General features: G+C 33.2%; 4 protein-coding genes and 1 long non-coding RNA gene across 5 annotated transcripts; 1 reads left to right on the top strand and 4 right to left on the bottom strand.

Annotated features, from left to right (window-relative positions):
- Window positions 1-468: 468 nt before the first annotated feature.
- On the bottom strand, window positions 469-861 carry LOC123922199 (probable glutathione S-transferase). Its single transcript, XM_045974946.1, has one exon. The coding sequence runs from the start codon at window positions 859-861 to the stop codon at window positions 469-471; it is 393 nt and encodes a 130-aa protein (XP_045830902.1).
- A 3,641-nt stretch (window positions 862-4,502) lies between these two features.
- Window positions 4,503-5,820, bottom strand: LOC123922198 (probable glutathione S-transferase). The gene is made up of 2 exons (XM_045974944.1): window positions 5,512-5,820; window positions 4,503-4,622 (listed from the first exon to the last, which is right to left on the bottom strand). Exons 1-2 carry the CDS (start codon window positions 5,818-5,820, stop codon window positions 4,503-4,505), a joined length of 429 nt encoding a protein of 142 aa, XP_045830900.1.
- Window positions 5,821-13,151: 7,331 nt separating this feature from the next.
- Window positions 13,152-14,257, top strand: LOC123919979. Its single transcript, XR_006813373.1, has 2 exons — window positions 13,152-13,333; window positions 14,081-14,257. It is a non-coding gene; the product is annotated as an uncharacterized LOC123919979 (long non-coding RNA).
- Window positions 14,258-15,200: 943 nt separating this feature from the next.
- On the bottom strand, window positions 15,201-16,768 carry LOC123919978 (fasciclin-like arabinogalactan protein 12). Its single transcript, XM_045972044.1, has one exon. The coding sequence runs from the start codon at window positions 16,558-16,560 to the stop codon at window positions 15,718-15,720; it is 843 nt and encodes a 280-aa protein (XP_045828000.1). The 5' UTR covers window positions 16,561-16,768; the 3' UTR covers window positions 15,201-15,717.
- Window positions 16,769-19,841: 3,073 nt separating this feature from the next.
- Window positions 19,842-22,969, bottom strand: LOC123919977 (chromatin accessibility complex 16kD protein). Its single transcript, XM_045972043.1, has 4 exons — window positions 22,521-22,969; window positions 22,345-22,429; window positions 20,215-20,256; window positions 19,842-20,094 (listed from the first exon to the last, which is right to left on the bottom strand). The coding sequence occupies exons 1-4, from the start codon at window positions 22,887-22,889 to the stop codon at window positions 20,021-20,023; spliced, it is 570 nt and encodes a 189-aa protein (XP_045827999.1). The 5' UTR covers window positions 22,890-22,969; the 3' UTR covers window positions 19,842-20,020.
- Window positions 22,970-23,686: the final 717 nt, after the last annotated feature.

Here is a 23,686-nt window from a genome sequence, read left to right as displayed (position 1 = left end):
TTGTGCATTAATTGAGTGTATGATATTTTCAAAGCTCAATAAATAAGGTTTAAAAAAAACACAATAAATAAGGTTACTTTAATAAAATTGTCGTATCTTTTGATAACATTGAATGTGTTTCTTAATAGGTACTTGTCTCAAAATCTTAAACAACACTGATCTTTAAGCGGAGGAGTACGTAATTGTTAGTTTCTGGTTGAAATAATATTGTTTGCACTCTCTTTAATTTAATAATTTGTCTTTCCTTATTTATTAATTTTTCAAAAAAAAATAAACATAAACTAAACATATTACAAAATAAAAATAAAATCAAAGCAAATAAAACCAACTTATCATTTTATTACTTTTATTTGCAAACTACAAACCCAATCCAAGGAATTGGTAACATAAAGAAGTAGTACACATTAAAAGATTGCACATTAACATAATTGTGCTTTATTATCACATCATATTTTTCTTAAGAAGATTCTAATTATTAACTACTTTTGTATTCCTTAATTTAATGATAGAAGCTACCATTTTCTCTTGATTAGGGAGGTTTTCATTGATGATAGGGGTACCCTTGAAATTATTAAACCATGAATACAAGTGTGGGAATTTCTCTCCATCTAGGATTTTCACTTCAATGATATCTTCAATAGTTACAAGAAAATTGATAGTTGATCCAATAGCTATGTCCACAATGTTAATAGTGTCTCCCCCAAATAATTTCTTCTCATAGCTAAAGCATTGTTCTTCAACAACTCTAAGATGTTCCCATATTTTCTCTATGTTATTCTTCCTCTCTTCAACATCTCTACTACTGAAGAGTGCACCAACTGCAGGAATCTTTAAAAGTTGACAACAATATATTATTATCATATATATTGAAAATTTTAAAGCAAATATCATCATATATAGAGAGAGGTAGATCAAGTTAAAATTTTATTATTGGTTTTGTAATTCAAACTCAGAACATGTTCATCCTCTGAAGATGTAGAGCCTCTGAAGTGCTTCAGCCTCTGGAGCATTATAACCTCTGAACCAGCGCTTCAGCCTCTGAAGCAACATAGCCTCTGAACCTCACAACCTCTGAAGCTGATATAAGTTCTGAAGCTCTGTTTTGGTTCTGATACGCGTTTCTGTTTTACTTAGCTTTTTAGAGTTAGTTAGTTAGTTTTGTACAGTTGTAATTCAGTTACGTTTTGTTTGTCCTAGGTAGTTATGCAGTTACTTGCATTTGAAGTAACCACCTATTGTATATAAACAATTAAGGCCCTTTGTGGAAGAATAAGATTTTTTTTTTCCTTTATTCAATTTCTGGTTATTCTAAATTCATTCTTCATTCATCTTTCATCCTTCAGTGCTCTTTGTTTTGGGTTAATCTCCAACAAAGTGGTATCTAGAGCTTTCACGATCCTAGGGATCTTGATTCGGATCTTTCACCAAGAAAGAGCATCAAAGGTTGCAGTGATTCAATCATGGCTGGGAAGAGTAATTTCCATGCGAATTTGCCAATTCTTGATGGAAAGAACTGGGATACATGGGTCAAACAGATGAATGTGATATTCATTGTTCAAGAAGTGGATGAACAAGTGAAGACAGTTCTTGATCCATTACCAGCAAATGCAACAGCAGAACAGAGAGCAACGTTCAGAGAAGCACTAAAGAAAGATAGCAAAGCTCTATTTCTCATTCATCAATGTGTTGATGCCAAGGTATTTGAGAAGATTGCAGATTTCACAACGTCCAAAGAGGCTTGGGACACTTTGCAGAAGAGCTATGGTGGTGATGCAAAGGTCAAGAAAGTGAAATTGCAAGCCTTGAAGAGACAATACGAGCTGCTGGAGATGAAGAATGATGAGACAATTGCAGATTACTTCACAAGAGTGGTGACTCTCACCAATCAGATGAAGAATTGTGGAAGTAATCTTGCTGAACAGGAAACAGTGGAAAAGGTACTTAGAACTTTAACTTCAAAATTTGAGCACATTGTGGTGACAATTGAAGAAACAAAAGACTTAAGTGAAATCAAGATTGAAGACTTGCAGAGTACACTTGAGGCTCATGAGATGAAGCATGGTGGAAGAAACCATGGCAAAGAAGATGAGCAAGCTTTGTTTGTAAAGTTCAAAAAGTACCAAGATGACAAAAAGAAATGGCAGAAAAAGAAAGAGTTCAAGAAAGGGAAAGAAAGTGTTGAAGACAAGCCTGAATCCTCAAAAGAAGGAGGAGGGAAAAAGAAGAATTATCAAAAGAAGGATAAGAGCACCATTCAGTGTTACAATTGTGACAAATATGGTCACTATGCTAAAGAATGTAAGGCTCCTAAGAAGAACCAAAGTCAAAACAGTGGAGAAGAAGCAAATGTGGCACAGGATGATTCAACATCAGAAGATGATGTAAACTTCATGGTGACAGTCACTGATGTAGAAGAATCAAAGGCACACATTACTGAGAATGATAATGGATCAGATCAAGATCCATTAGTTGGTGAGGAAGAAGGATGGTATTTGGACACAGGTTGTTCAAATCACGTGACTAGTAACAAGAAGTGGCTGATTAACTATGATTCTTCAAAGAAGTCAACAATTCGATTTGCTGATAGTAGAACAGTAAAATCAGAAGGAATTGGTGATATGTCAATCAAGGGAAAGGATGGTAATCAAGCATTAATTACTGGTGTAATGTATGTACCAAGTGTGCATACAAATGTCCTCAACATTGGACAATTGGTTGAGAAAGGTTTCACAATGACCTTAGGAAACAATCAAATGAATGTGTACAATGAGGAAAGTAAGTTGGTACTGTGTGCAACATTATCACAAAGCAGAACATTCCAAGTGAAACTTGAGAGTTCAAATTCACATTGTCCTGCTAGTGAAGCTATCCATGACGCAGCTTGGTTATGGCATCTAAGGTATGGACATTTAAATTTCAAAGGCCTCAGTAATTTGAAAAATAAAGAGATGGTCCATGGATTACCAGAAATTAGAGTGTCTAAGGATATGTGCAGAAATTGCTTGGTTGACAAGCAAGCTAGAAAATCCTTTGCTGATCATATAGCAGTGAGAGCTAGGGGAAAGCTTGATATAGTACACAGTGATGTATGTGGTCCTTTTACTGAATCATTAGGAGGAAATAGATACTATGTGTCTTTTGTTGATGAATTCAGTGGAATGATGTGGGTGTATCCCATAAAAACCAAAGATGAGGTGCTGGTAGTTTTTCAAAGGTTTAAAGCAGTAGTTGAAAAACAAGCAGGAAGGAAGATAAAGGTATTGAGAAGTGATGGAGGTGGTGAGTATACATCTCATAACTTCAGAAAGTTTTGCAAAGAGGAAAGTATCTCACATGAATTTACACCTCATCATAATGGAGTATGTGAAAGCAGAAACACAACCATTATGGAAATGACAAGGTGCATGTTGAAAGAGAAGAAGCTACCTAAGTCATTTTGGGGAGAAGCAGTGACAACTACCTGTTATGTGTTGAACAGAAGTGCTACCAAATGCTTAGACAAAGTGCCAGAGGCTGTATGGAGTGGTTTAACTCCATCTGTGAAACACTTGAAGGTGTTTGGTTCCCTGAGTTACAAGCATGTGCCAGATTCAAAGAGAAAGAAACTAGATGAAAAAAGTGAACCTGTGATATTTGTTGGATATCATAGAACTGGTGCATATAGACTGTACAATCCAATTACTAAGAAGACCACAGTCAGCAGAGATGTGTCAATCAGTGAAGAAGAGCAATGGGATTGGGAAGTCTGCAGTAGCACAAGGTCAGAACATGTCTTACTACATGCTAAGAAGAAGCCAATAGCAGCAAAATGGGTGCATAAAGGGAATCACTTACCTAATGGCTCAAGTGTAAAGGCAAGATCTGTGGCCAGGGGACTCTCACAAAAGTCTGGCATTGATTCCAATGAAATGTTCTGTCAATCAGGTGTAGTGACAAATGCTGAAGCAAGATGTGGAGTATATGTTCATAGTGTACCAGAAGTTCAATTGGAAAACTTAGCACCAGCTGCAAGACTGGAAATAGTAAGACCTGTGGTGGCAATAGAAAACCAAGTGAATTGTCAAAGTGTTCAACTAGATTTCAAGTCTGCAGTAGAGAATGGCAAACTTGAGAATGAAGTATATGTTGAACAACCACAAAGTTTCAAGGTTGAAGGTACAGATGATAAAGTACCTAAGGAACAAGAAGAACTTGAGTTGATGGTTGATATATTGACCAAGCTACTGAATATTGAGAGATTTAAAGACCTGAAGAAAATGCTGAAGCTCACAAGTTTGGAGCATTTGAATAAAGGGGGTGTGTTGAAATGTAATTCAAATGCCCTATCAGATGTTGAAAATAAGACAAGGTTAAATTGTCAGCTTTGACAGTTTGATTTAAGGAGGAGTATTGGTTCAGGAAGAGTTTGAATTAAGGAGGAGTATTGGTTTTGTAATTCAAACTCAGAACATGTTCATCCTCTGAAGATGTAGAGCCTCTGAAGTGCTTCAGCCTCTGAAGCATTATAACCTCTGAACCAGCGCTTCAGCCTCTGAAGCAACATAGCCTTTGAACCTCACAACCTCTGAAGCTGATATAAGTTCTGAAGCTCTGAAGCTCTGTTTTGGTTCTGATACGCGTTTCTGTTTTACTTAGCTTTTTAGAGTTAGTTAGTTAGTTTTGTACAGTTGTAATTCAGTTACGTTTTGTTTGTCCTAGGTAGTTATGCAGTTACTTGCATTTGAAGTAACCACCTATTGTATATAAACAATTAAGGCCCTTTGTGGAAGAATAAGATTTTTTTTTTCCTTTATTCAATTTCTGCTTATTCTAAATTCATTCTTCATTCATCTTTCATCCTTCAGTGCTCTTTGTTTTGGGTTAATCTCCAACATTTATGTGGTCTAGATCAAGTTAGGGTGGACCGTTATTATATAATTTGAGTATTAAAAAAATGGTATTACACAAAAAATTATACATATCATATGAGAGTGCGCCTAATATTTATAGAGTTATATTCTGCTTAATAACTCATAATAAATATTAAATTTTACTAATTTAACCGTTAAAATTAAAAGTATCTAGTGTACTATACAAACTTTTAAAAAAATTCAAAACATTTTTTTTTTGTTTTACAAATAGAATTGAGAATCGAACTCATAACCTCTAGCATACTATTCATCTCAAATCTCTTATCGCTAGACTAAACCTAGTGGCTTAAATTTCAAAACTATTTGATAATTTCATTCCATTAATAACTTCAATTGAACGTACATAAAACATTTTATAAATACTATTAAATGTCGACTGTTAGGACCAACAATGAATTAGTCCAAATGGTAATGTCTTGGTTTCCTTAAGTATATGTTCAGAGGTTCGATTTATGCCTCATACATATGGAGAGAAAAAAATGTCGACTATTAGGTATAATCAATCAATTAAGTAAAAGTAGACCAAATGAAAATGAGTGCAAATGATCAAGGATTCAAAATTGAAAAGTTTTAAAAATATGCATATAATTAATAAACTTACAATATCATCAGCATATTTAACCCAAAACCGTGCCTGAGCTCTCTCATAAGGATCAATAGGAAGCAATGGATATTGTGGCCATATCTCATCAATATATTCAACAATTATCATAGACTCACATAGAGGTTTTCCATCATGAACAAGCACTGGAGTTTTCTTGTGCACTGGATTGTATTCAAGAAGTTGAGGACTTTTGTTGAAACGATCTTCTTCTATGTTCTCATATAGTATACCTTTTAGCTTAAGGGTCAATACTACCCTCAAAGTAAAGGGACTATACCAAAATCCATGTAGCTTTACCTCTGCCATTTTAATTAATTTGTGTTATCTTATAAGTTGATTCTGTCTGTCTTTATATAGATATAATTAAATTAATTGGTCAATATGCCTTGTTCAACAAGCTCAAAATTTTGGAAATTTTGGAAATAAAATATTCATTGCCTATAAAGAATTGATAACTTGTTGGTATAGTTATCAAAAGTAGGACAGATTCAATATATTCAAGAAGCTTCTTTCTTGCACCAAGGTGCCTTGCGGACCGCATAATTTGATGCAATCATATCAGACCGCATTTGTGATGTAAAGTGAAATCACATACCATGATCATACGTAGTATAATCATTGATTTAGTCCCTAAACTGTTAAAATTAATTAAAAGATCTTTAAATTATTTCTCTCATCCAATCGACCGCATTGACACCACCACAGACCAACAATCTCGAATATGACATTTTATCTCGCGTAATTATTCTCGGGTCATTCTCAGCCCTAGTAGTAGTTAATTAAATAATTTATACAGGAGGTATTATTAAGATATAGTATTTACTATTACACATTTTAATCGATGAATGAAAAATGAAGAACTATGTATATTTTCTTAGATAGATTTTATTGCATTTCTTAGTGATAGTATAGTTTTCGTAGTTTCCTAGCTTAGTAGGTTTAGCAACCTATCACATGGATTATTTTCTCCTCCCGCTACGTTGAATGATAATATTTTTAATAATAATTGTTGGAACAAAGAACACATTATGTGTGAATTGAAAATAAAATGTTTGAGTCCCAAATCGGGTACAAGAGCATACTAGTATGTATTATATACTAGTGTGTATTTTGAGAATAAAAATAATGGAAATAGACTATGTTGCAGAAACTCACTTAAGTTACTAGATAATAGGAAGAGCAGTAGAAAAGGTCACAACATATTTTCCTATTTACACGACCACCTCACTGATTTTTGAGTCATTAGCATCATCACCTTTTTTATAGGAAATAAGTTGGTATTAGAAGCACATGTTATATTCTCTTGATATAAAATAAGTCTCTTAAGAAATAACCCTTAAGTTACAACTGCCGCCAAACCTCAACATATACATATGAACACTCATGTAGACCTTTTGAATAAGATGAACAATGAAGTGAATAGAAATCCTTCAAACATACTTATAGTGGCTTGTGAAAAGAGTTCATCACATTAACGATGAGATGTACATGGCATGAGATCGACTAGGCTTGAAAGAATGCGTTCATGTGAGGAACAAAGTGTCAAAGTTGCAGAAACATCAATATTAAGAGAGGTTTTGTTTTCTTTACCTTATTGCACTTAATACCACAAGATTTTATATGTCTCTTAATTGTGTTCAAAGAAATTATGTGCAATTTCCTTTTGGCCGAGCTGTCAACAAAGTTGTGACAACAATAATTATCTTATTGTTATTGTTGGAATTGTGTTATTTTAAAATCAGAATTAGTATGAATCAATTAAACATATTAATTGGTTTCTTTATTTGGATATGCAAATTAGAAAGATTTGTTTTAAACTGTGTTCATAATTATATAGAAAAGAATAAAGTCTATTCTTTGTATTGTGCGATACTAATACAAGTTTAGTATTAATTTGTTTTGAGAAGTGATCATAATATCACTAGTTCCTTCAAATTAAGAATGATGATAGTATCATTATCCCTTTGATTTAAGAATGGTCCAAGTACCATATAAGAATGGTCTCAGTACCATATTAGAATGGTCACATAGTACCATATCAGAATGGACTTAAAACCATAGCACAATGATTTTAGTACCATATTTGAGGGTGTAATTCTTGCCTGATATCTACAGTGCAGTATTTATCGGTATCAGTAGAACTGGGCTGTTTTATCCTGGGGACTTCGTGGTTGATCGTCTGCCTTGCACAATTTTGGGCAGTGCCACGAAACGTCTTAAAGAAAGCGTATCGACCCGCGACTCAATCCAGTAATATCTTCGGTGGCTGAAAATTATTTTTAACGATTTTGAACCACGGAAACAACAATTTTAAGACGTTTCTTTTCTACCATGTCTACCGAAGAAATTACTGGCTCAGATTATGATATTGCGGACTAGAACAAACCGTTTCGGTTTGATGTAAATCACTTCAAATATAGGCAACAAAAATTATGGTTTTATAATAACAAAAGAGTTGCTACTTTTGAAGAAAGTGATTTCAATTTTACTTTAAAATTGAATAAGCTATAAGGATAAAATGACTAAACGATATTCCCTCGAATTTCTGATAACATGTCTTCGTTTTGAAGAAGAAGCTAGAAAGCAAAATCAGAAAAATGAAGTGCTTGTTGTCTTGAACAACAACACTAGAAAGAAATTCACAGGTCTGAAGCCAACTGGCAAATTATTCAAGAATCAGATACACAATGTGAATTAAAACTCTATTAGAAACAGAAAATATCATCACTTTTATTGATGACTGTTCAAGTTATATTTTCATACATCTTATGAAAAATTAAAATGAGTGATGTTTTTGACATGTTCCAATTATATGGAACTGAAATTGAAAAGTAATTCAATGAGAAAATCAAATGATTTTGATAGAGGCACAAAAGTATGATTCCCACAATTTTCAATGAGTATGAAATTATCTTGAAACAACTGCACTTTACTCTTTTGAGATGAACGGTAAAGCAAAAGAAAAATTTTATTAATTGATTGTTTTGTGCTATGTAAAGTGCCTAAGCACAGGAACAAAATTTCTACTTTTGAAATTTTGAAGAAAAGACAATTTAATTTGTCTTATTTTTGAACTTGGAGTAGTTTGACGTATGTTCAAATTCCTAACTCCAAGAGAGTCAAACTCACTAGTAGAGCCTATGAATGTGTACTCGTTGAGTATATAATTAAAAGTAAAGCTTATAGGTTTTATGACCTATATGCTAAAGTGATCATAAAATCAAATGAAATTGATTTCTATGAAAATGAATTTCTCTTTAAATTGAGAAATAGTGGGGGCACTAGTGGGGGTATTGCAACTTATCACACTCTAGTGATCAGAAGCAATGATGAGAACATCGAACAAGATGTTATGAACCTCGAAGAGGTAAGATAGCAATAGTTGCTAAAGAGTGTGAACCTTGTTACATGGTTTATACATTAGAAGAGAATCTATAACTAGTTTTCAAGAAGTGTTGTCTTCCTTGAAGGCTTATATATGGCAAGAGGCCATAAAAGAGAAGATAGATTCTTTAGGGTCTAACAAGACCTGACATTTGATAGACTTGCCTCCTGATTACAAACTAATGGGTTGTAAATGAATTTTGAAAAAAAAATCTAAAACATTATGGAACTTTTGATAAATACAAGGCTCACCTTGTAGCCAAGGGTTTTAGATAAAAGAAAAAATATAGATTTCTTCAAAAAAATTTCTCATGTCACAAGAATAACATCCATAATGGTACTAAAATCTCTTGATTCTATTTATAACTTAATAGTACACCAAATGGATGTCCAAAACTGTTTTTCCATTGTTTTTACGGTGAGTGGAAGAAGAAATTTATTTAGAACAACCTGAATATTTTGTAACTTATGGGTGGCAAGAAAAAATTTAAGTCTATAGTCATATAGTACTTTATATGGTCTTAAATAAGCCATAAGAAATGTCATGAAGAGTTTGACAATTTGATGATATCAAATGAATTAAAAGTGAATGAAAGTGACAAATATATTTACTATAAACCGGTAAATAGCATTTGCATTATCATACGTCTCTATGTAAATAATTTACATGTTTAGAGCAAACATTCATATTGTGAATAGATTGGAATCATTGTTGTCTAACAACTTTGATAAGAAAGAGTTCGAAAAGGTAGATGTAATCTTAGTCATTAAGATTACTAATTCATAAATGAGAATTTCCTTAAATCAATCTCGCAATGATGAGAAAGTTTTAAAGAAATATATTTACTGACTGCAAACTTGTTTGCATACTATATGATCCAAGTGTAAAAACTATGGAAGAACACTGTTGAAAGTGTAAGACAATCAGAATATGAAAGCATTGCCGACTGCATTCGGTATGTCCTTGATTGTACTAGACCCGACATTGCATACGTTGTGGTACAGTTGTGTAGGTTATGTAAACCTTATAATGAGCATTGGTGTGCTATTGAGAGGTTCATGAAATACCTTAAAAGGGTCATGAATCTCAGATTACATTTGCAGAGATTCTCTGTCGTGTTTGAAGAATACAGTGATGTAGATTGGAATATATTATCATATGATTCCAAAACAACTAGTAACTATATTTATTATAGTAGAGAAACTGTATCTTGGAAATAAAAGAAATAGACCATATTGGCTCAGTCCACTATGGAAGTCTGAAATGATAACATTAACGATTGTTAGTGAAGGAGCAAGGTAGTTAAAATACTTGCTAGCTGAAATTCCTTTAAGGAATAATTTATGCCAGATGTGTTGATCCATTGTGATAGTACCGCGGCTATTGCATAAATTGAGAATCGTTATTATAACGATAAGAGACGTCAAATAAGAAGTAAACACAGCGTAGTGAGAGAGTTACTCTCAAAAGGAGCTGTAAGAATGGGTCATGTACACACTGATGAAAGTTTAGCAGATCCTTTGACGAAAGGAATAGCTAAAATGAAGTCCATAATACATCCAAGAAGATGAGACTAATGCCTACTGCGAATTACTTATGATGGTAACCCAACCTAAAAGACTGGAGATCCCAAGAATTAGGTTTCAATGGGTAAACAACAAGTCGTGAGTAATAGGGAATGATCATGCAAATAAGAGGCATGAATCCTGAAGCGAAAAGGATGAGGTAATAGAAACTCTTAATGAGATCTATACTCTGGATCAGAGGAGTACCTAGCTTCAGGGGTACTTTAGATAGACTCACCTATATGAATGTGGAACTGAGGCCGGTTCCTATGGAGTTTTGGGGCGAACTCCTAGAGCGTTCATGAAACTGGGATAGACGTGCAGGGCCATTAAAGCACGGGCTTTTAAGATACACCTTAGGAAAGGTTGTGTGCGGGTTTGAGAAAAATCTGAGATAGAGTTCAAGACAAGCGTCACTCTTGTTAAATCGGGCTCTTACTCGCTATGTGAAGGTTCAAGACAAGCGTCACCTTTGCTTATGCACAATCTTATAGAAGCATTATATGCTACTTTGGAATTTTCTTTCAAATTCAAGTGGGGGATTGTTGGAACAAAGAACACATTATGTGTGAATTGAAAATAAAATGTTTGAGTCCCAAATCGGGTACAAGAGCATACTAGTATGTATTATATACTAGTGTGTATTTTGAGAATAAAAATAATGGAAATAGACTATGTTGCAGAAACTCACTTAAGTTACTAGATAATAGGAAGAGCAGTAGAAAAGGTCACAACATATTTTCCTATTTACACGACCACCTCACTGATTTTTGAGTCATTAGCATCATCTCCTTTTTTATAGGAAATAAGTTGGTATTAGAAGCACATGTTATATTCTCTTGATATAAAATAAGTCTCTTAAGAAATAACCCTTAAGTTACAACTACCGCCAAACCTCAACATATACATATGAACACTCATGTAGACCTTTTGAATAAGATGAACAATGAAGTGAATAGAAATCCTTCAAACATACTTATAGTGGCTTGTGAAAAGAGTTCATCACATTAACGATGAGATGTACATGGCATGAGATCGACTAGGCTTGAAAGAATGCGTTCATGTGAGGAACAAAGTGTCAAAGTTGCAGAAACATCAATATTAAGAGAGGTTTTGTTTTCTTTACCTTATTGCACTTAATACCACAAGATTTTATATGTCTCTTAATTGTGTTCAAAGAAATTATGTGCAATTTCCTTTTGGCCGAGCTGTCAACAAAGTTGTGACAACAATAATTATCTTATTGTTATTGTTGGAATTGTGTTATTTTAAAATCAGAATTAGTATGAATCAATTAAACATATTAATTGGTTTCTTTATTTGGATATGCAAATTAGAAAGATTTGTTTTAAACTGTGTTCATAATTATATAGAAAAGAATAAAGTCTATTCTTTGTATTGTGCGATACTAATACAAGTTTAGTATTAATTTGTTTTGAGAAATGATCATAATATCACTAGTTCCTTCAAATTAAGAATGATGATAGTATCATTATCCCTTTGATTTAAGAATGGTCCAAGTACCATATAAGAATGGTCTCAGTACCATATTAGAATGGTCACATAGTACCATATCAGAATGGACTTAAAACCATAGCACAATGATTTTAGTACCATATTTGAGGGTGTAATTCTTGCCCGATATCTACAGTGCAGTATTTATCGGTATCAGTAGAACTGTGCTGTTTTATCCTGGGGACTTCGTGGTTATTTTGGGCAGTGCCACGAAACGTCTTAAAGAAAGCGTATCGACCCGCGACTCAATCCAGTAATATCTTCGGTGGCTGAAAATTATTTTTAACGATTTTGAACCACGGAAACAACAATAATAATAACTAATTAATTTTACCTGCTAATGTATAGAAGAATATTTAATGTTTAATTCAAAACCTACTACTTTTACGTGTAAATAAATAGAAGAAAAATCAACGTTGAAAAGTATACAAAATCTACTACAGTTTTTTTTACGAATTTTTATTTTTGACTTAATCGTAGTATTTTTTTTTACAAAACTTAATTGTAGTGTTAATCTTCTTATTTTTATCATTTTACAGATTTTGTCCTCTATTTTAAATTAAGACGGTTCTGATTCATCCATCATTTTTTTTAACAAAAAAAAATTTTGTGATATGATATGTTGTGCTATTTTATATATAGATGAGGGCAAAGACCAATAAAGAAAAAGAAACTACACATAAATCATCCTAGTGAGTGGTGGTAATTCCTATTGCATCAGCTAGCGATAAGTCCCTAATTTAAATCAGACAATCATCATAGAGAATAACACATTGTGATCAACCGAGCAACCAATAGATGTCAACTCAATTGATCACTAACGTTAGTAAAAAAGATGAAGTCGAATTAAGAAATTAATGGACTTTGATGATCATCAAAATTCAAAAGTATCATATTTATGAATATTTTACTAACGTTAGTGATCAATTGAGTGAGCTAAAGGGATACACACAACATTTTTTTATTTTACTTTTTATACACTGATAAATCACTTAATTTTTTTATTAAAGTTAACTAAGTGATCAATTGAGTGAACTAAAGGGATAAACACATTTAAAATCAATACAAATTATATAAATGACTTCTAGCAACTCCTAAGTACTAAAAGCTATTTATGTTTCGTAAAAAAAAAAAAAAAATTATGTTATTGCCTTTTAAAAAATTATTTATCTGAGATGTAGACAAGCATGAATTTTTCGGTTATATAGTGATAAAAAAGTTTATATTTATTACATGCAAATCAGAAAAAATATGGGTCAAAATATCATGTTTGTTTATTTTTTCATCATTTTTCTTTCTTTATTTCTTTTTGTAAACAATGCCTTTGGTATCCCATTTGGTTTTCCACCTCCAGGTAAGATTTTTAATACCGCATCCACATGCAGTTGATGTATAATCTCTTGATTGCTATAATGGGTTTTGGTCTAGTTCTTCAAGAGTTCATGTTATAGAGCTCCTCTGTTCTAGATTTTTTGAAGAATGATTTTTATAGTGTATTGTTTTCTTGTTAAAAAAATTAATAAATAATTTTTTTTATAAAAGTTTCAAATGAGAAATTGGTTTAAATTTTTTTTTTTGACATATGGTTTAAATAATTCTTAAATTATCTTATTTCATCATTTTTTACAAAAGCTTTTGGATGATGAATAGTTCTCTAAAATAAGAAGCTTTAAATAGTTTTTCATAAAATTCATTTTTCAGAGATATCCCTTTTAAAAAAGTGTGATTTTTATTAAGCTAAAATCACTAACATCGATATTTAAGTTACTAAATATCTTTGTCTTAAAAAAAATTACTAAATATCAAAATCACTCTTTTAATTTGTAAAATGATGAATTTAAAATAACTTTTACTATTTTTAATTAAGTTATCATAAAATGTATTTTTTTTAAAATACGAGGTTTTTTTTTTAAAGCTAAAACAAAAGGGCTCATTATATCATTGTTTTATTTTATTTTAATAAATTTATTAAATGATATATAGTGATTTTGAGGTGCCAATATAGTTGAAATCTGAAAGCTCATTTTTCACACCATTTTTTAATTTATTTTATACACAATATTATTAATTAACCTTTCTTTTTCCTTATTTGACAATGCAGCTCCAACTTCCTGCAATTCTGATGATGATTGTATAGACGGCATTAATAGGCATTGCGTTGATAATATATGTCAGATGATACTTATTTATGCAGATTAAAAATAATTATGTTACTACTAAGTGCAATTTTATTTATATGTAAGTTGTTTTATATATAGCGTTTCTATTTTGTAGACAATCTCATATGGTCACTTACTATTCGTTCGCCCGAGCCAAAAGTCAAAATTTTGATAGATAGATAGGAATCCCATAAAAACTTGTTTCGAGCAATGGGCAAAACTTAGTCATTTCTCGAGAACAATAGCTAAGAGACCTGATACTACTACTTGGATCTGGAACCTACATCCTGATGCTCATGATTTCGATAGCCATACTAGCAGTAACGGAGCCAGAAATTTTGCAAAGTGGGGGCACCATAGATACAAATTTATAGCACTAAATGTATAAATTATTTCATTTTTGAGAGAATATATATGAAAGGCTTAATTACATATATATTTGATCATTTAGGTTTGTTTTAGGTTTCAATTTGGTCCCTTAAGTTTAAAAAGTTTTAAGTCAGTCATTTTAGTCAAATTTTGGTTTAAATCGTCCATTTAGCTAACAAATTTGTATACGTGGACAACTTAGGAGGGTGTCACGTGGAAGTTTTAGACGAAATTAACTCAAAATTTAATAAAAAGAACCAACTTAAGTTGAAATAAGTAATGCATGGGATTAAATTGAAACTTTTAAAACATAAAGGACCAATTTAAAATCTAAAATAAAGATATAAGATACCAAATATGCAATTAAGCCTACATTGAAATATATACTTGACCTTAAACCATGAGTGAAAGAGACAGTGGAGCGTGTTTGATTTCTGTTGTAGTGAGAAAGAATGAGTGAGGGGTGTGGTTTGTGTGTTGAGTCAAAATGAATGAAACTTTGTATTCGGTGATATGTTGATCTGCCAAGCCAAATATTTACATATATTGTTATATATAGAAAAATACTTCCTCAAAAATTAGTGCAGGCATGAGCCCCCACATCCTTGTATGTGGCTCCGTCCCTGCATACTAGTATCATTACATAATGCAAATTTGTACTTATTGTTTAGTAAATTCATAAAAGTAAACAAGGACTCTAAACCAATTCATATATATATGAAATCACAATATAAACACAAGAAAACCAATATTCTAAAGTAGCTGAATTAACAAAAATAAAACATGCAACATAATCAAAGTAAACAACTCATATATGGTCACTTACTTTGTATCATTACATAGTTAAACAAATACCATACAGAATTTCAAACATAATTGGTCTTGGAATCAATTCATCCCACTCCTACTCTCATAAGATTTTAGCATAATGTAGTGGTGGTCTTGTACAAAATCAAAAAAAACATATATATCATTGAGATGATTTTTCCTAATAACATAGGTTCTAGATATTTAATTTTTTCATATGAAGCTTTCTCAATTTTGCATAGATTCATTTTTTCTTATAACACCAGCATACATATGAGAAATAAGAAATAAAGAAAAATTAACAACACAATCATTGAAAGAGCATTATATATAAATCTGCAAAATGTAGATCAATTAATCCACCCCAGTTGCATGATCTTTAAACTTTGATATATAATCTTCTTCACCATGAAAATAATGCTACTATAATTGTAGCAACTGCAACAGGAACAGAAATGAGACACCGCTGTTTCACACTAGCAGCAGAAGTAGAATCATCGTCTCCTGCAACTACATCGTTATCAGCAGATTTCTTCTTAGACGACGATGCCTTAGCTTTTTCAGGTGCTGGAGCCGGTGCTGGAGGTTTAGCAACAAAGAAATCGCGAGGAAGAAGCACTTTGTCGACTTCATAAACCGCGAGCTGGCGATCGGTGTAAACAGTGCCGCCAACCGTGGCATTCACAATACCTGTTGTTAAGTTCACTTGGTTTCCTGAACTTGTTACATTCAGTCCCAACCTAAAAGTGTCATCACCAGCTTGTGTTCTCACAGGGTTGCTCAAAGTATCGAAATTTGCCGTGGATACAAATGTAGGTAGCAAGTGGAATTGGATCAACTTGTTCTTTTGTTCATCGCTAAGCGAATTGAGAAAACCAGGTTTAAGGCTCGAAAAAGAATTGTCATTCGGCGCAAACAAGGTTAAACCACCGTTCGAGTTTAAGAGTTGAGAGTCGATTTGGGTGGACACTTGTGTTGTCTGGAGAAGACGGATTAGCGTGGTGTACCCTCCGGCCTTTTTGAGGATTCTGATAATGTCTGTTGGGCCTGCATCCTCTGGTGCCGGAGCAGGTGTTTTCTGAGCTAAAATGGTAGTGGAAGAGCAAAAAATCATTACAAGAAGTGGGAGAGAAAGAATATGATGTTTCATCATCACCATATTTTGTGAGAAAGGAGTGGAAAATAGAAGGGTGATTTTTAAAGTGAGTGTGTTGATGCATGTAGTAGTATAAATATAAGTAAACATGAAAGGTTTTTTTTCTTGAAGTTTGGTGAAAAGTTTCTTTAGAAGCTTAAATTTTCAGCATACATGTTTATACATCAATGAAATGAAAGGTAGTGTGTCAAAGGCTACTTTAATTGGATATTTTGCTTGGGAAGGAAGGAAAAACAGTGAGATCTAAATTGTGTGTGTGTGTGTGTGTGTGTGTGTGTGTGTGTGTGTGAGGAGGCAAAAAATAAAAGAAGAAAAAATGAGCATTATTGCTTAGCATCTATGAAGCACAGACACTCTTCGGATTAGGCGTGTCTTCGTGCCGGACACGCATTGTTGTCCACCACCGACACTTATGATTATATTAAACTATGTCATTTTTTCAAATTATTATCGGCGTGTTAGGGTCCGTATTGCGTTCGGTATCTATGGCTTCATAGCTTAGCATTTACTTGTAAATTGTAATTCAAGTACTTGCTTCTAACTCAAGGAACAAGTCTCTAGAATTTTACTTTTAAAATTTTGAGTAATTAAGTTTCATGATGTTTATTAGGTTTGTGTGAGAAACTTGATGTTGGTTACTTGAATAAACTCTGTTGATGTTAGCCTCTGAACTACGATGCATTAGTAGTGCTTCTTGGTTGGTGTTTATTGCTTGTGGGATTCTGCTAATTATGTTTATTGCCATTAATGTTTGTTGTGGAAGAGTGATGGATTAACAGATGATTACTTTAGAGGTGATAGAAATTTCTCTTACTGTTTAGTTTCTAAAAAGAACTGTGTTACTATAATAGTTAGATGTTTTTAATTAATTTCATGAGGAATTGTGAATGGATGTAATTAACTTCAAAATGAATGATGGCTATTTTAATCCACACATGATTTTATTTTATTCTATTTTTACTTTGATGCATAATATAATATGATTTGTTTTATTATATCATCATAAAATATCAAGTTAGATTCTCTTTGATTGTGTTCCCATGCTCTTCAATTCTCTGATATTTCAGTTCTATTGAGATCTGCAAGTCTCAAGGCATCAAGCCTACCTCCACTCCGGCACCAACTTCATATTTGTCTCAGTCCCTGTGGTACTGCTTGGACTGTTATGCTCGAAAGAGCTACTATGCATGTTGCTTTGTTCATGAGATTGTTTGTACATGGATCTTGTTTTCGTGTTGGCGATCGATTCATTTCCATGTTTTGAACCCTTTTTGATCCTTACAGATTCTCACTCTTCATCTTTTTTTTGTAACCTAGTTTTGCACCCGTACACGGGTTTGCTGGGTTGTGCTCGTGATGAGTGCTTATTTTGTTAGAATTGATTAGGGCTGATCCACCTGGTTTGTATTATCACGATGTATTCTCGATTGAGTTGTACCTGAGTCAAGTCTAATGTCCCCAGGCTCTGTATCTCTTTATTTTTATTTAATATATATTTTCCCTTTTGTTTTAAAAAATAAAATCAGGTTAGTTATTTTTGTTCCCCTGTTTGTTGTGGCCATGAAACCAATGAATGTGAAATTATGAATCTATCTTAAAACTACCAGTAGATTAATTGCATTAAATTCCTAAACTCATTCACACATAATTTTTTATTTTCACTACGGTATGTGAGAACTGCTGAAAGGTCTACTTCAAGTATAAATAGCTATTATTCAATTAAGAAATTGGTTGCAGAAAGCCATCACCATTGACATTTAACAATCTTCCAATCTGGACCACAGTCTCTATCTCATTTTTCAGGTCTGGTTGAATATCAAAGTTGATTGATAGGCTTAATTTGAAAGAAGCTTCGAAAGAGCAAACTTATGGTTTAGCAGTTCATGTTCTGGAGGGAGCGGATATGCTTTACTTAGTCTATTTTTCTTCTTTATTAGAGGGAGACATAACTAAGCACAACATCATGATTCTGATTTATCGATGAAAATGGAATTTTCACAAACAAGAAAAATAAAGAGAAATGTATCTTCATTTTTGTGAAAATGGAAAGGGCAAATGAGCTTTCCAAAACTTGTAAAATTGTGTGAAGTCCCCATACCGGATATGTACCAAGTACCGGTACACGTACCGTAAGTCTGTAACTGTCGAATACTCAATTTTCTCTCATTATTTTGTTAAAAGTTGGAATATATGTAAAACTTTGTATCTAGAAGATCACAGACCTATTTATAATGATGCTACAATAATTACATTAAATGTTTAGGAAGTTGTAATAACTAGGAATACTAACAAATAGCCTAAGATGTTGTAACGTACGTCAAGGAATAGTAAAAACACACTGACTTTTAACACTCCTCCACAATATGCTTTAAGCTTGTTACATCAAAACATTTTCTCACAAAAAAATGAAAATAAGTTTGACAACTACTAGGTTTATGGAGGCAGTGGTAGATCTGGCGCTAGACATGACCATCTAGGCAAAAGAACAAAGATTGTTGGAAAATCACCAAAAAGTTTAAAAGTACCTCTGAATGTGGCAGAGGGAGTCCTGCAGTGACTTCCCTGAAAGAGAGAAGCTTACACGCGGATTTGGGAGTTGCGTGTGGGACCCACTTGCACGAAAGGCATTGGCGCACAGAAGCACTGGTGGAGGCGGTTGGTGACAGGAAAAGCACCGTCAGGCTCGGTGGACTATTCTGTGGCAGTTAGTGGTTGTGTGTAGCTAGCAGACGGAAAATCTATTTGAACATGGAGATGACAAAGGAAGGTTGCTGGAAAGAGGGTGCCGCCGGTGGAAAATCTATTTGAACATCCTAATGTTTGTTTTGTGAATTGAACAGTTTAATTATCGCATGTTATATAAAAAATAAAATAAAAACTCGTGATTTTTATCGGCGTACCGTACCTTGATTTTTTTTTCAAACGGTTGTGTCTCATACCAGTACCTATGCATCCTAGATTAACACCATTGGAAGATGTGAAAGTGTTTCTACATGACTGCAAGGTCATATTGGCATACTAATAAATAATATAAGTAATCAGCACAAAAATATAAAACTTCCCATACAAAGTACAAACTCCTCTAGAAGACCACTGCACTAACTGTCTAATTCGGTAATTCCTGCTAATGTTGTACATGGTACACCTGGTGGAAGATATTGATTTTGAGGGTCGGAAACAAGTCATTTTATTCTAAAGCTTACTGAAAATAACAGTTCAACTCTTAATTTAACTTCAACTCCTAACCAAGGGAAAAAAAATTCGCCGCTTTTTCCTTTCCTTAAACATCTAACTCTATATATATGTTTTTTATCTTCCCATGGAAAGTGTAAATGAAAATAACAGTTGCAGCACGCTGACAAAGCAAAGTCGAACACTAAGAATGCACAGTAACTAAAAACAATCAAGCCATATGGGAATGGGAGCTGTAAATACACTACAGAAATGTAAAACAGTGCATTACTCACCATGATTCATGTTTCCATTTCAGAATGTGACAGATTAAACAAAAGTACAGACATAGATTCTTCACTATTTTACTTTACATTCCCTAACCTCCTCTATTTCCTCTTAAGTTTGTCTCTCTTAATGCATCCTCAGCTTTCACTTTCTCAGGAACAAAATCTGAACAAGCAAATGAAATGCATAAACTCTTTCAATTAGTGTTAAATAGATACATGGAAATGTGAACTTCAAATATTTCAACGGTTACTGGATAGCGTTTCAACAGGGATAAGAAATTACCAGACAGAAAGTCGTATCTACTTTGCTTACTGACAACACGTGCTGAAACACAGAGCAATGTCTAATCAGTAATTGGGAAATATTTAATTGTCTCAATGCACAAGCAAGCAAGCAAGCACACAAATAAACATGCACAAGGATCAATTCCCGTGGACATACAAAGTAGCAATTCTACAACCCACTTGGGCCATAGGTCAAATATTAAACACATCCAATTGCAGACCAGAAACAGAAAAGGTTATACAAAATGGAGTACAGGGAAACTTAAGGCAATATTTGCAATAGCTTGGAATGACAACGAAATTCTACAAAAGCAGGGATAAGCCATTCCATTTTCTATTTCAAAGCACTGACGAAGTTGAATGATATCACATACCTCTGTAAATCAGAATATAGGTTTCTGGAACCAAGTGTTTGGTGATATATTTATAAGTGAAAGGGTTGAAAACTATTCAGAAATGAATAGAGGAAACAGGCCAAGAAGAGAGTTATACATCATAACTGAAAATTCCTCACACTTTCATCAGATGGAGAGAAACTCAACATAAAAAGCAAATTGCTAAATAATATGAACAGAATTGATACTACTATCCCACGACATGTTTTTCTCCTTGTTTCTTATCACACATGCCTCCTAGGCCCCCCATGAATTGATAGGCTTAATGTGATTGGTTGAATAGATTCCGTAACATTTTTGTGTGGGAAAAAACTCCCTAGTGAATTCACTCAATATTTACTATTACTGGATTTTATTTGGGACGGCTGCTAGATTGTAAGCCTCACTGTACCAGAACAAGACAAGTCTGATATATCCCCTACCTTAGAAGCCAAACCCGTATAAAAAATTCACCTCACACACACACATTATTCACCTCAGAAGTGAAACCACAAATGCCTAAAAATTCTACTCAAGCAGTTCAATTTCAAAATTACAAAACAACAATGTCAAGCTATAATTACATTGTCATGAATGACAAACATGTTTGCAGAAAAACACAACAAAATTGGTAAAGGGCCAATCACAAGGTAGAAAATGGTCAAATACAATAAATGGACAGATAAAATCATACATAAAGAGGTAAAAAAATTGATAATTGATTGTCACGTATCAATTTGCAACTGTTCAAGCAGAGTACATCTTGCCCACTCAACAAAAAGTAGGTGACTATAATTATGGTCATTGATGTGTGAGTCTTGTTACCGTGAAATTAAAGAAGCTATAAACTGCAGCTTGAATTCGTCGCGCATCTAATATTATTCCACCATGAAAACATGTACATAGCCTAATAGTTACAAAACCTAAATGTCGAAGTCAAAACTATTCAAAGAAAAACATCCTTCAAGTTCACAGAATACAGATATATAGATATAAATACAAATTTTAACAGTGGATAAGCCACTAGATTTGGGCTAGTGCTAGTGTGGCGAGGATTTTGACTGGTGTGTATGAGGTTATAGATTACAATAGCAACAAAAAATTCTAGTAGCGGATACATGCAGTAAAACAAAATTGATTATGGCTAAAATTGAGTTAAATTTGAAGTTATTTATGTTTGCATACATTCATGTAAAAGCGAGTTGAACAATAATTTGAGACTAAAAAGCAATTGTAGAAGCAAAAACTTCAAATTCTAGCTATAAGTTATAATCAATTATCGACTTTAATCAGTTACAAATGTCATGCACTTCAACTTCTACTCCATTGCTTGAAGACTAACCCTAACCTCCTATGAACCACAGACACTCCTCGGATTAGACATGTCCCAATATCGGACACGCATCGGTGTTCAATACTGACACATATAATTACATTGAATTATGTTATTTTCTCAAATTATTATCGATGTCGACTGTCGGTGTCCGTGCCATATCGGTGTTTTTTATACTAGCTAACCCTAACCTCACTAAACTCACTAATTGATTAAAAATCAAATCAAACATATCATAGAAAAAGGCAATCACATAATTTCAAACAACAATAAGCAACAAGCACAAATGTAACGAGTTGAGATCCTCTCCATTTCTTATGTTTTCCATTTCTTCCATTACCAAAGTTTTTAAATATTTTGGGGTGTATAAATGACATTTGGACAATAAAAAAAAAAAAAGACAAAAAGAAAGGAACATTACATAAATGATTGTAACTCAGATATTTCTTACGATCCTGAACAGAGTAAACATAAGCTTCCTCCGCCAATTGTTCAAGAAACTTCTCCTACAAACATAAACACTGAATTAAAAACACATAAAAATAATCATTAAAAACTATAACAAACAAAAAAATACACAAATGTTGATAAATCTACCGCAGCATTGTTAATAGCCAATACAGCTTCCTGAGAAACACGCAAATCGGTAATTTCTCCTTTTAAAATCGTTCTGATTCGACTCATTGGAAACACGTTCGTTTTCGCTGCTTCTTCATTTTCGTCATCGTCGTTGTTGTTCTTATGATGTTTCTTTCCATTGACTTGTTTTTCTTTGGAATTTCCATTTGTGAAATTCAGCTTCTTCTTATTCTTATTATTCTTGTTGTTGTTGTTCTCTTCGTTCTTCTTCTTCTCTTTGGATTTTTGTATGGATTTTTCCTTTTTGATTTTACTAGTAGGTGTTGAGGTTTGTGGTTTTTTTGTTTTCTTGTTGTTTTTAGCTATGGAATTATTTGAGGAAGCCATTGTGTGTTGATAAGTGATTATGGAGTAAAAGCACTTTCCTTTTAAACTTACTGATTCTAGTTCTTAGTTCTTTCTCTCACGGTTTCAGACACGGTTTATTTTGTTTTTCATATTCCGACCGAACCGGGTTTGAAATGAAGTGTATGGGTACCCGTTTGAATTAATGCGGCCCAATTCGACCCGAAATTCGGTTACAGGCTTATTATAGGAATGTTGCTTTCAAACTTGTTTTATTTGGGAATGCTATTAGCACCCTCTTTTTGTTAGCTTTTGTTTTCCAGGAATGCCTTACAAACTCCATACAATCCCATAAAAATAAAAAATATAAAACTCTAACTAAATCCAGGGAGTATAAACTAAATACTAAATATTGTAAGATAAGGTGTAGAGTCTTGAGTCTTCAACTCTATTATCCCAAAACAATTTACAACTTACAACGTGGAACCAGAAAAAATTAATTGGATGGGTGACTATAAAATTTATGGCTTATAATTTGTAAGTTAGTATTGAAAAAATAATTAGGTAACATTTTTTCATGAACTTATAGTTTTTACTAGTTTATATATTAGGGATGGCAATGGGTGTCCATGAGTGCGGGTTTGATACTATCCAAATCTACACTCATATATTCGGGTGCCATCCAAACCCAAACTCAAATGTTGTTCGGGTGGAAAAAAGAAACTCGCACCCACTGGGTTCGGATTTTTTCACCCAAACCTGAAACCCGTAACAAGACAACGCATAATTGATTATCTGCTCAAACCCGATCCAAACTATATTTGATAAAATACAAAATG

This window comes from Trifolium pratense, linkage group LG4, assembly GCF_020283565.1.
Source record: "Trifolium pratense cultivar HEN17-A07 linkage group LG4, ARS_RC_1.1, whole genome shotgun sequence".
In the NCBI taxonomy this organism is placed as follows: Eukaryota; Viridiplantae; Streptophyta; class Magnoliopsida; order Fabales; family Fabaceae; genus Trifolium; species Trifolium pratense.
This window is presented reverse-complemented; position numbering and strand designations above follow the sequence as displayed.